Below are 11,686 nucleotides of genomic sequence, written 5' to 3' on the forward strand. Positions count from 1 at the left end.
CTTCCGATATTTAAATCAATATTCCTCTTCTAATGCTTAAGTCAGGAGATCCTTTCGTAAAGAAAGACTCGAGCTTTGCCACTCTAGGAAAAGAGAGTGGAGATAGTTAAGAAAGTAGAGGTGGAGTTCTCAATTCTTGCATAATTATATGTATGTGTTCTTGCGATTGTATCGATTAATAATTTATGTGTGTGTTTTTGGAATTGTATCAATTACCATATAGAGTTGAATATTTATAATACTGGGACGATGATATTGGCCACTCCAGACGAAAGCAGATGGAAATTTAGCACACCTAATTTGAACTCGAGATCAGTATCAAAGCTCACATTCAGATTCAATCACATGTTCATGTTTCTCTTTCTCTACATGGGTTTCAGAAGTGTCGAGGAGGAGTGTCTGATGGATGGGTAGGAGAAAGACCAGCTGCTACAGTCTGAACTTTCTCCCCTCCGTTGTTGAGTTATCAGTGTAAAGCTCAAGTCACAGTATTCTTCTCTGGTCAGGTCAAACCAAGCCAAGCTTTCTGCTCTTCCATTTACCCTACCAAACAATATCATACAGAAGCAGCCCAAACGAACGAGAGTAACCAAACAGGAGATGTCACATCAAATGCATAGGCCGAATAAGATGAAGTTTATATATGAGTGATTCTGGTCTCTGCGACGCAGTGGAGAACCAGGCTGAGGGCCTTTGTTCTTTAGAACGACTTGCTCTGGTGGGGCTCGTCACAGGTCATCTCTGTAATTGTATGACGAAAGGGACAAGGCCACATGAACCCAGTCAGATTGACAATTCATTCCTCTCCCTCCTTTATAAACTTGCTGCTGTTAACTATGCAACGTTTACTGCTCTCTCTCTCTCTCTCTCTCTCTCTTTCACACACACAAACACACACACACAGTATAGGATGCTGCTCTCTTAACCTACAGCAGCATGGCTAACATACCACCATCCTTCTTCTGGGAAACTTCTAAGGTGGTCTCGGTTGGTAGGACAAAGAATAAGCCACGAAACCAAGCTAATATAGTGGTGTTACGATGCACTCAACATCTCATCTCTTCTCCCAAGGGGTCAATGGCATCCCGCTTAATCTACAAACCTTTCTACTCTGCAGTCAAAACTTGAGGCACCGACCCCCCGCCCCCTTTGATTCTTTCTTTAGATCGCAGATCAGGATAATAGAAGGAAGGAAGGAAGGAAGGAAGAAATAGGAAAAGACGATACTAATATCAGGGGAATAGTAGCCCTCCTGCTGCTGCTGCTGCTATCACTTTTAGTTGGGGTTTCTTTTGAGGATGGAGTTCACGCATGGAAGAAGAAATAGGTTTTCCATCACCGAGAAAGAAGAGAAAGGGGAAGATTGCAGATATGCTGCTTTCGTACCTTCCCCTTCTTCCTCCTCGTCGCCATCGTCCTCCTCCGCTCCTTTCAGGCGGAACGACGGCTCCTCGGCCAGCGGCGACAACCTTTTTGTGGAGAAGGAGCACATGTTCGACAAGGTGGTAACGCCAAGCGACGTCGGCAAGCTAAACCGGCTGGTGATCCCGAAGCAACACGCCGAGAGGTACTTCCCGCTGGACGCGTCGGCCAACGAGAAGGGGCTGCTGCTCAACTTCGAGGACCGCACCGGCAAATCTTGGCGCTTCAGGTACTCCTACTGGAACAGCAGCCAGAGCTACGTGATGACCAAGGGATGGAGCCGGTTCGTCAAGGAGAAGCGGCTCGACGCCGGGGACACCGTCTCCTTCAGTCGTGGCGTTGGCGACTCCGGTCAACGCAATCTTTACATCGACTGGAAGCGGCGGCCGGAGAACCACGACCCGGCCCGGATGCCCCGCGTTCCTCTCCCGGCCGTATCCTTTGTGCGGTCGGTAGGACCGTGGGGCGGTCACCTCGTCATGCCACCGGCGTCGGCGTACGACCGCCGCCGCGAAAGCTATGGATACAGTGTCGCGAGCCCGAGTGCTATCGGGGGACAGCTTCTTTTCTTTCGTTCCCCAGAGACCGCGCCGCCACCCGTGAAGGTGCAACCCAGTGGCAGTGGCGGCCTGTCCATGGTTCTTGAACCGATGCCGGAGGTCCACAGCCAGGCGACGGCCAAGCGTGTAAGGCTATTCGGAGTCAACCTTGTCCGTCCCGAATCAGAAGGCGACGCCGGCGGCGGCGACGGCGGCGGCGGCGGCGAATCTACATCATCTTGCCTGTTACCATCGCAAGAAACATCTGCTCTCCATCTCCTCCGATTTCAGCATGGCAGCGTCGAGTCCTCGTTGGCATCATCGTCCTCGATGAGCAAGGAGCAGCATTCGTCGTTGGATCTTGACCTATGAGGACGAAGGACCCTGCGAGGGAGCATATTGCGATTCACATGCTGATCAATTGGGATGGAAATCGAACCCGAATAGAATGAAAGTTTTGGAGGTTCTTTCTTTAATCTTGTGCTTGTCTTTTACTCTTAAAAACGGAAGAACGGATGGGTGCATCCAAATCAAGAGCTGGTTTAATCCTCCATAATCTTCTCTTAAAAGTGTAAATACGCTGGAAGATTCAAAGGCTCGTAAGCCCACAACATAGGATTCTTTTGCTATAAACTCTCATGTCTTTGTTGATCTTCCTTTGAATTGGAGTTTATTCCAACTCCTAAGCCAGGTTTTAACAGCGTCGTCTCTCTCAGAAGATTCCAAAGTAGTCGATTCGGCATTCCTTAAAATGGAGGACAGACAGTTCTGGAGCAAATAGAGGTCAGATCGAAATCCTTCTCTGTCCATTTTCCTATCTTGCATTTACCGGGATTACTTTTTGGTCTGCTGTGGCAGCGTTACAATACTTTCATCCATGCACTATGGGTAGCTTAGGACACGACTCCATACACCTGCATATGTTTTCTTCCTTCCCTTCCTTTTAGCTGAATGTCTTGTAGAACTTGTGTCACCGTAGGAAGTTGCAGAAGGATGAATTACCTGTTCCTCATTTAATTAAAGGCTGTTAAAGTTGGATTATCTTTGCTTTTGCTGCAAATTTATTGAGTTCTACCTGTTGATATATGTACACAAAGGTGCGATGTTCTCCATAGTTTCATGCTTTTACTGGTTTATTAATCTTCTTACTCCCAAAATTAAACGGAGAAGTTCATATGATTTACATGTAAATGAAACTTTGAAGGCAAAAATAATCTACATGTCTAGTAGCTTTATCCCAATCTTTTCCCTACAAGTATTTCGTTGTCTCTAGCAATTTTCACTCAAAAATTGCTCCTTACAATTTTCATTAGAAGAAAATCTCCTTATATGTTCCGTTTAAAATGTTAATTAGTGATTAACTAGCCATTAATGCTTCCAATATCGTGAAGGTTAATTAGTAATTAATCTGATCGAAAGCTGGTATTGTTCTATCAGTCATGCCATGTTCATTCATTGCTGATGCTACAAGAGAGTGACATTTATTTCACTTTACCGTAATGCTACAGACTGGTCCCATGAAACTCTTCCACCGAAAGCAAGGTTAGAAAGACAACAACATGGCTACTACTAACATTTTATTTCATTTCTCCGGACTATGATAAGATCGTAATTGGCTCCTACTTGAACAAAGAGATACCTTCTTTTAGTTTTACATGGTTGTGCACATGAGTTCATCATCATGCAGTGATGAATAGCTTGTGCTTATCGACGCAGAATAAAACAAGGTTCATTCATGCATATTATATGGGTCTCATTGTTTCTTCAGAAAATGCTAGTTATGACTTGGAAAATTTTGCGCTTGCGATACCGATGTTGATTAAGGAATAACTCATTGTCAATTTGTCTAGTACAGTGTCAGATACATGCCTAAGTATTTGAAGAAATCGTGTGGTATTCGTGTTGATTAATGTTATATTGGTCATGAACATATAGATTATAGGTTTGGCATTGTACGTAATCAATTCACTTACTTTCAAATGGTCGTACTTTGATATGCTAATCGAGCTTTATATAAGTACTTTTTCTAAGTCTTATTTATTTGGTCATCTTGGCATGCTAGTTTTATTTAGGGCATCTTTCAACATGCCATGGCGGAATCCCTTTGCTTTTGCGACATCAATGAATTTTGCTCATGATAGCATACTGTGAAACTAATTAAGATGCAATCCTTGCATATAGAACGGACGTATGCTTATGTCCTCTTGATTGATCACTCATGTTATTGATCTGATTTGAATACGTCTATTGAGGGGGAAGAATTGCTATTATTGTACTATGTATCAAGATGAATGAGCATGCACATGACAATAGGTTTGGTCCTTTGAATTTGAGATGAAGGTTAACAACTTTAGATAGGACAGCCATCGATTCAGTCTTCTTTTTGTCTTGATCACAAGATCACAAAAAATGGTCATGTAGTTTGCAGAAAACAATACATTGGCACAGTTGAAAAACTTGTAAATGCAAATGTAACCTAAAGATATGATAATAGCAGCGATGATGTCTATTACAATATTATATTTTTCATAGACCTTTTAGACAGCTGAATGGTATTGCTATTGGTCATGAATTATGACTCCATCTCTGAGGCCATGATGATGCATTATGAAATTTAATTTGGTGAACCAGTTGAGTATATATGTTTGGGCAACGAACATCATCCGTATTGCTAATTGTCACAGCATGCGAAATAGGGTATTCTTCTATGGTTAAAGAACTTGCAATTTATAGAGATTAAAGCTTTGGGGCCATAATGTTAAACTTTGGATTAGAGTGATTCCAATTCCCTCAGTTAAGACTCCTATTGTTCAGCTTGATGTTTGCACTCCTATAAACTATTCTCACTAATAAGCATCATAATCAAGTGTCTTAGTTTTCTAACTAGCAATTTACTTATATCTTTTAGATATCATGAGCCTCTTCTTGAAGTGTCCGTATAAACTATTGCAATTCAACGTATGTTGGATGTAAGCTTTCCTTATGGTTCATCTATTGAATTCTTTCCTTGTGTACATATGCTTGTGCATTTTCTGCTACTACTGCACTCGGCCAACAATGAGTTCCTCTCTGATGTTTGGTTTACGTGCACTGAATACTAACCCAAATTTTAAAGAGAAAGGAATTAGAAATTTAAATAAATAAAGTACATATATATATATATATATATATATATATATATATATATATATATATATATAATCTTTTATGTATGCATTCGTGGCATTAAAGAAATGATGAAGATGAGAGTTGTACAATGTGCATTTGAGCAAATCTGTTCCAGTCACCATGTTAATCAAAACAATTTAGTTTAGTTGCAGTAAGAAGCTTATTTGATTTTGAAATACTAATGTGGCAAGCATAATTGGCTAAAAACAAGCATTTGATTTTGATTTGCTCAGGCTTATAAGACTTACAAGTTTCTTTTGTGTTCCTGATCAGATCTGAGAGTACTGACTGGTGGCTTCTTGAAGCACAATTTAGAACTTTTCCTTGAAAGGAAGGTTTCTTGTGAAGACCTGCAGAAAGCGAAGATGATGGTAATTCTTGATCTGATCTGAACATTGGAATCATATAGTTTGATCTCTAGAACTGAGCAATTTGTAGAATTGACCAATAACAACAAAGAAAGATAAGATGAAACTTGGACTGAATTGTCAGAAGCAGTGACAGGAAATTAAGGATGGACAGAGTAGTTATAAATAATGTTCGTTGTCTTCATGTGGTGTCACCGCTCTCGTTTTTATATGAATTTAGTCAATATTGTGCATTTATTGTGATGGAAATTTCTATCGGTCCACTTGCTATTTCTCATCCGTCGAGATCAGAAATCATCACATCATGCAGGCTTGAATAATGCACCCCAAAGAAACTGGAGGAAGATCTCATGGGGACTTCGAAACATAGCTGTTAACTTTTGAAGAGGACGTAACTTCAAAATACTTTCCCTACATTTACCCATACTACCTTTTTCTTTGGAAGCTCATGTCATTTGCGTATCCGATGCAGAAACAAGATATATTATAATATTAAAAGATGGTAGATAAAGGCTGATTAGTACACGATTTGGGAGTACTCTAAATCTGTAACTTCGTAATGTTAAACAGGGACTTTCTCACATTTAAGATGACTTGCTTTTCCTCTCTTCCTTTTGAGATGGAAGTCTGCATCGGCTGATGAAGAGTTTCCGGCCGCTATACGTTGAAGGTTTCAACATACCACTATGATCACTTGGCAGGCAAATAATTGCCAAGTGCTTTGGTATGCCCACGTGATCAGAATCACTTTCTTTGCACATTGTCCTTTCCTATGGGTCTCATATCATGCAATCAAATTATATAGACAACAATATCTATAGCATGTGATCTTTGGCACCAGGGAACTAATATGCTTGCAGCACTTTCTCATGGCACCACTGTTTCCCATACATGGTGCCCTCATCGGCATGGGCGTGGCAACAAGCTCTCTCAACCTTAGCTCGAACATGTAGAAGCAATAATGTAGAAGAAGAAGAAGATAGATAGCTGGTCCCTGTTCATGCTGAGAGAGCAGATGTGGTACGCATGTAAGCTAAGGCAAAGTGTGCATGAGCCTGCTCTCATCTCCAAGGTGGTCCAGGGGCTGCTAAAACTTTATAGCGAGTACCGAGTCTTAAGCATCTGTCTTTTTTAATCTCATGCCCGGCCACTGCTGTCCATGGCTGAACTCGTATCTCTAGATGCCTGCATGCTCTCTCTTTTGGCTGAGCTCAACTACCGCCAACACCACCACATGTTCTTGATGATGACCTCTCCTTGATCCTCAGTGGTGTTTCAGAATGATAGGATCAAACCCTTTGTTACCTTAGCATATATGTGATAGACCTCATTACTTTGCTTTTCTGTCACCTTAGCCCACTTGGATGTTGGGTTATTTCCTTTCACACTTGCAGGCAACATGGCATTATTAACCTATATTGATCGAAGTTGGTTTAAAGTGCTCAGTACTGCACTGCATCAGTCCACCTATATACTTCTTTTCTGAATGGATGCTAGCATAGCGCATAGAGAGAGAAAGAGAAACTATGTGGTTCGTACCCTCTCAACATTGATTTGTTTATTGTAAAGGAAGCGGTGTTTCTTTGGTGAGTGGGTGGGTGGGAAGGACGCGGGTAATGCGTGCAAAATGATACGACCAAGGGTTGCATGGGACCACGTAGGTTGAATTTTCCTGTGCATCAGCTAGCAGCGGAACTTCTTCATCACTTTGACCTTATTGATCTACGACAAGGTTGGGACGATAAAGTTTCGTGTGCAGGAGGGAGAAGCAGTAAAATAGACTTGTTGCTGGTTTCTACAGGCCTCGTGTTGTAGAAACCGCTACCTTGTTTCGGTGCACTACAGTTCTGACAGAGCTCACATCCACACGAGGTTTATTGGCAGCGAATGATTGGTTTACACGGAAACAGATCAATGGCTATTTGTGCTGGTGATTTGCCAGAATCCGCCCGTGGGTCGTAGGTTAAAACACGATGGTAATATAGGGTTTTACATCTCATGAAGGATCCTGCAAATGCAAGCTCTCAACGGTGGAAGCTGCTCCGGCAGTGGCCCCGATCTGTCAGGCCTTGATCTGTGTGCCCAATGAGGGTGCCAGGGATCTCTCTCGATCAGAGGCAAGGCCGACGTCGCTCCCATCCACGTACATGCGTCCACAGGGATCCTGCGGGCTTATAATCGTCCTTTTATGAATGGTTTCAGAGTTCAGTCGTTGGCCATGCCCGACTGGCCCTTGTGCTTGCAGTAGGAAACAATCTTTAAGAGGCCTCATTAATGGAACATATATTGCTCTCCTTTCTTATTTCTGCAGTTGCCTCTCTCTCTCTCTCTCTCTCTCTCTCTCTCTCTCTCTCTTTGTTTTGTTTTTTCCCCCTTCTTAAATTCCGGTATCTGTTTGAATGCATCTTCTTCACTCCATTTATGCATTGTGGTTGCTCGTTTCTCGATTCATATCGCTTATATGGTAGTGCAAAGTTTGACGTGGTTATTATTATCATTGACCCTAAAATTTCAAGAGCCGTAAGCGGGACTTAATCCCAAAAATTGTAGATTACCTTCCCAACCTTCAGATCTAAAGTTCGAGAATGCAAGAACTACCCATCGGCTGATACAGTAAAACAAACACTAGAGGAGCCTCTGCTAGCTGCATCCTGACGTCTCACAGGCCTGCAGCACAAGTGGCGTATATCAATTAGAGCTGCAGACTCGAACGAGAGTAACAAAGCATGGGAAACTAGAGACAAAAAGGAAAACAGCAAGCAGCGAAAAAGGTGGCCCTGAGGAAGACGAGCGAGCTGCGTGTTGCAGAAGCTTGCCCAAGAGTTAGGTGGCGAGAGTACCGCTACAGTTTCTCCCTCCCTTCTCTGCTAGCTGCCATGGCTTTTGGGGGTGGGGACGCCGGACGGGCGACGGAGTCGAGCACCTGCATGCCTCTCGTGGCCTGAGGCGGGCTCGCACTCCCACCAAGCGAGCTGCTGCTCTGATGCATGCACTGCGTGCCTCGTTGCTTTCACGCCGTTCTGGTGTAAGCTGCAACCCCCCTGCGCTGGCTTTACAGCCCTCCTTTGATGGTTACGTATTAAACGCGGGCAACGAGGCGGGAGCGCAGCGGCCCTGCGCCTTTTTCTTGTTGGCATCATTCATCCTTCTTGGAAGGAGCTAAGCAATGATGTGCATCTGTAGTTGGGTTGTTGGTTGGGGCCCTCATACTAAGTAAGAGCATCATGGATAATTTGGTAATTTCAATTTATATTTTCAGGCCTCTAGAAATATAAATCTTGTGCCTCGACGGATTTGGTGGCCGAAAAAAGCCCAAAAAGATCACAACTTGCCCGAAATTGACTGTTCCCGGCCCCATCTGCGGCTGACCTACATCTGATCGAGCACGTGTCCACCTCGACTTGATTGGTCCCTGATATCTCGACCAATGATTGATCGACACGATTCATCATGAAGCATCGAGACGTGTCAATTCACGAGAGGAGGGGGCCGAGAGAGTGATTGACCCTGACGTCTTCGAAATGACCCCACGAGGCATCTTCGAAGTAGATGGGCTGTTCTTAATGGAGATCCGATCCGTTTACGAACGATTAGCAGGCCTGGCGTCCGTTAAGCCCAGCAAGAAATGGTTGCTTCTGCTCTTACGCATGAGGATTACCTGTTATATATATTACATTTTTCCTATTTGATAAGAAAAGACTAATCGAGCATTTTGAGAATTCCATCTTACATGTGTTAACTATGCATCGTTCATTTTATGACCCGAGATTATGGATTCAGTGTCCTAAACAACGGATCGTTATCTTATAGCCAAAAGATTATGGATTCACATTTAATTTCCTTGAAAGATTAGCTTAAAACCATCGTATCTATTGAAATTTTAACACTTGCTGAGAGAAGATTCCGAGTGGCAATCCTTCTACAACTATGAGAAGAGAGAACATCTTGGATTTGTGGATCTCTGATTGAACAATCATATTTAAGGTCAGTGAACATTTAAATAATTAATAAAAAAAATTAATTGATACAATAATTTAGGATAAAATATATTAAATATTTTACTTAAGTTTATTAAATTTAATGATCGATAAAAAATAAGTGTTAATCTTGAGGGATTGATTACATTAATGAGAGGACTCTCTCGACTTATCTTTTGTTCAGTGTCTTCTTGAGTTCATCTCAATTAATATCATTTTCAATTCTTTCAATTAATTATAGTTATCTTATACAAGTACAAAGGTATACATGACTAAACATTTTTCACATAACAGTTTAATCTAACAATATACGTTTATTCATTATTTTGCGGAAACAATTAGATCATCATTTTCACCGAAACATAAACAAATTAAATTTCAAAAAAGCACTTCTTTGGCACATTTCAAAATACATAATAGAGGAAATCAGCACAACAGCATGCGCCTTTATGATCGAACGTAGCAACATCAGAAAAGAGGAAGCAAACAAACAAAATGCATCATATAATACGAGACGACTTTGTGCTCACTAGTTCACCACTCTGCAGTAGCTGCGTATCTCGCCTTGGTCACCGGTGAGGACACCAATTTTGCCCATCTTCACCATGGCTTCTGCGAACTTCTGCTTGAAGAGCACAGAACTGCCTGCGAACTGCCTCACCGTTCCCGCGGTAGCAGGCGTGGACATGAGGGTCTGGTCGGAGGTGAAGAGGCCGCGGTTATCGAGGAGGTTGCTGTAGTAGCTGGTGTCGAACGTGAGAGGGCTGGGTGGATCCATGTCCACCTCGTTGTTGCTCCCCGGAGGGCATTCCTTCTTCAGCTGGTCGGCATACTTGGGGTTCAAGGTTGGGTCGGTGCTCGCCTTCCGGCTGAAGTTGTACAGCCTGTTGGAGAATGTAGGACAGTGCGCTACGCCGATGGTATGTGCTCCTGCATACGACGTTGCAATCTCCTCAGGATGCATGGCTTTTGCTTGCCTCGACCACAAATAGGGACTTAATATTGCTTCTGATTTATTACCTGAGAGTGTGATCATCTCATCCTGGCTCATCTCTTTCAAGGCAAATGACTCAGTGAGTTGTTTGAGGTTAAACGTCGGAGGAGGGAGATCGATGGTGTCGCTTGATCTGGAGATCATTCCATCTCTTCTGCCTGCTGGGACCGGGTAGGATGTTCCTCCGTACTGCACGCTTGACACCGTTTCAATTCCAAGTTACACGACTTTCACGAAATTCTGCATGAACTATTAAGTTTCACGTTGAAGAACAGTAAGGTAAGCTATGAGTCAAAGAAGGCAACGTCTTGGACTTAGGTTTGTCTTTTCCTTATCATCGGAAGAGTTTTAGAGTCGAAGAACGTTACATGTGCAACACTGTCTCTGGCGGCGAATGCAAGAATGTCTGCACATGAGACTATCCCTTCGCAGACTTTCTCTAACTTTTTCTTGGCCTTGTCGATAACTTGAAATGCTTCATCTTCAAGGGTTTGGTTGGGGATCGCATCCTTCTCCGCGGTATTTTTCTTGGTCGAATCAAGAAGAATCGAACCATCACAACCCTGATATGATCACAGAGACAAATCGCATTTACTTAATCCCCATCCAATGTACTGAACTTAAGACTTATAAGAATTTGCATAGTTAACAATCTGATGCAGATAACCAAAGTAATAGCAGATGATCAAGGTGTCAAGCAGCTAACTAACCCTCACGAAACAGTCATGGAAGTGCATCCTGAGAAGGTCAGCGCCAATGCCAGCATCGGCCTTGAGAGCCTTTTCAAGCTCCTTCTTGACAATCACTTCAGCTTTAGGGCAGCTATAGGAGTAGAACCCAACTCTGAGATGGGCTTCTGTCCCGATTGCTCTCAAGCATAGGGCCACAACGATAGCTAGCAACATCTCTCCTCTTCTGAAAGCCATCTCCCTCGCTGTCTTAATCAGCTCAGATGTGTGCTTCGCTGCAGCAAGGTCTTCCATGGCATCCCTATTTATAGCCAGGGGAAGCAAGAGAAACCAGTTGATCCCCATGCAAGGCTGGGAGGGATATCTGCTGCAAAAGACTACTGCACCGCCACCACCATACGAATGGTAAACGAATCACTGACTGACAAGTGTCTGAGCACAACGTGGGCCCGTGTTTAGGAACGAGACTTATGTGTGAGGCGCTCGATTGCTGTCTTGTTCTTAGCTTCTTTTCCAAGGAAAGATCATG

General features: G+C 43.1%; 2 protein-coding genes across 2 annotated transcripts; one reads left to right on the plus strand and one right to left on the minus strand.

The window, feature by feature from the left end:
* Positions 1 to 973: 973 nt before the first annotated feature.
* LOC135596819 (B3 domain-containing protein Os02g0683500-like) lies at positions 974 to 5,730 on the plus strand. The gene is made up of 2 exons (XM_065089010.1): positions 974 to 2,744; positions 5,403 to 5,730. Exon 1 carries the CDS (start codon positions 1,299 to 1,301, stop codon positions 2,331 to 2,333), a length of 1,035 nt encoding a protein of 344 aa, XP_064945082.1. The 5' UTR covers positions 974 to 1,298; the 3' UTR covers positions 2,334 to 2,744; positions 5,403 to 5,730.
* Positions 5,731 to 9,845: 4,115 nt separating this feature from the next.
* LOC103974655 (peroxidase 5) lies at positions 9,846 to 11,422 on the minus strand. Its single transcript, XM_065088588.1, has 4 exons — positions 11,179 to 11,422; positions 10,837 to 11,031; positions 10,495 to 10,657; positions 9,846 to 10,404 (listed from the first exon to the last, which is right to left on the minus strand). The coding sequence occupies exons 1-4, from the start codon at positions 11,392 to 11,394 to the stop codon at positions 10,004 to 10,006; spliced, it is 975 nt and encodes a 324-aa protein (XP_064944660.1). The 5' UTR covers positions 11,395 to 11,422; the 3' UTR covers positions 9,846 to 10,003.
* Positions 11,423 to 11,686: the final 264 nt, after the last annotated feature.

This window comes from Musa acuminata, chromosome BXJ1-11 (genome assembly GCF_036884655.1).
Source record: "Musa acuminata AAA Group cultivar baxijiao chromosome BXJ1-11, Cavendish_Baxijiao_AAA, whole genome shotgun sequence".
NCBI classification, from domain to species: Eukaryota; Viridiplantae; Streptophyta; class Magnoliopsida; order Zingiberales; family Musaceae; genus Musa; species Musa acuminata.

What these genes read in the sequence shown, in the direction of transcription:
- LOC103974655 (XM_065088588.1), bottom strand. Translation starts at nt 11,394, where the DNA reads ATGGCTTTCAGAAGAGGAGAGATGTTGCTAGCTATCGTTGTGGCCCTA. An exon ending in TCCATGACTGTTTCGTGAGG is followed by an intron (nt 11,032 to 11,178) that starts GTTAGTTAGCTG and finishes TGATCATATCAG; the next exon opens with GGTTGTGATGGTTCGATTCT. An exon ending in TGAGATGATCACACTCTCAG is followed by an intron (nt 10,405 to 10,494) that starts GTAATAAATCAG and finishes CGTCGTATGCAG; the next exon opens with GAGCACATACCATCGGCGTA.
- LOC135596819 (XM_065089010.1), top strand. Translation starts at nt 1,299, where the DNA reads ATGGAGTTCACGCATGGAAGAAGAAATAGGTTTTCCATCACCGAGAAA.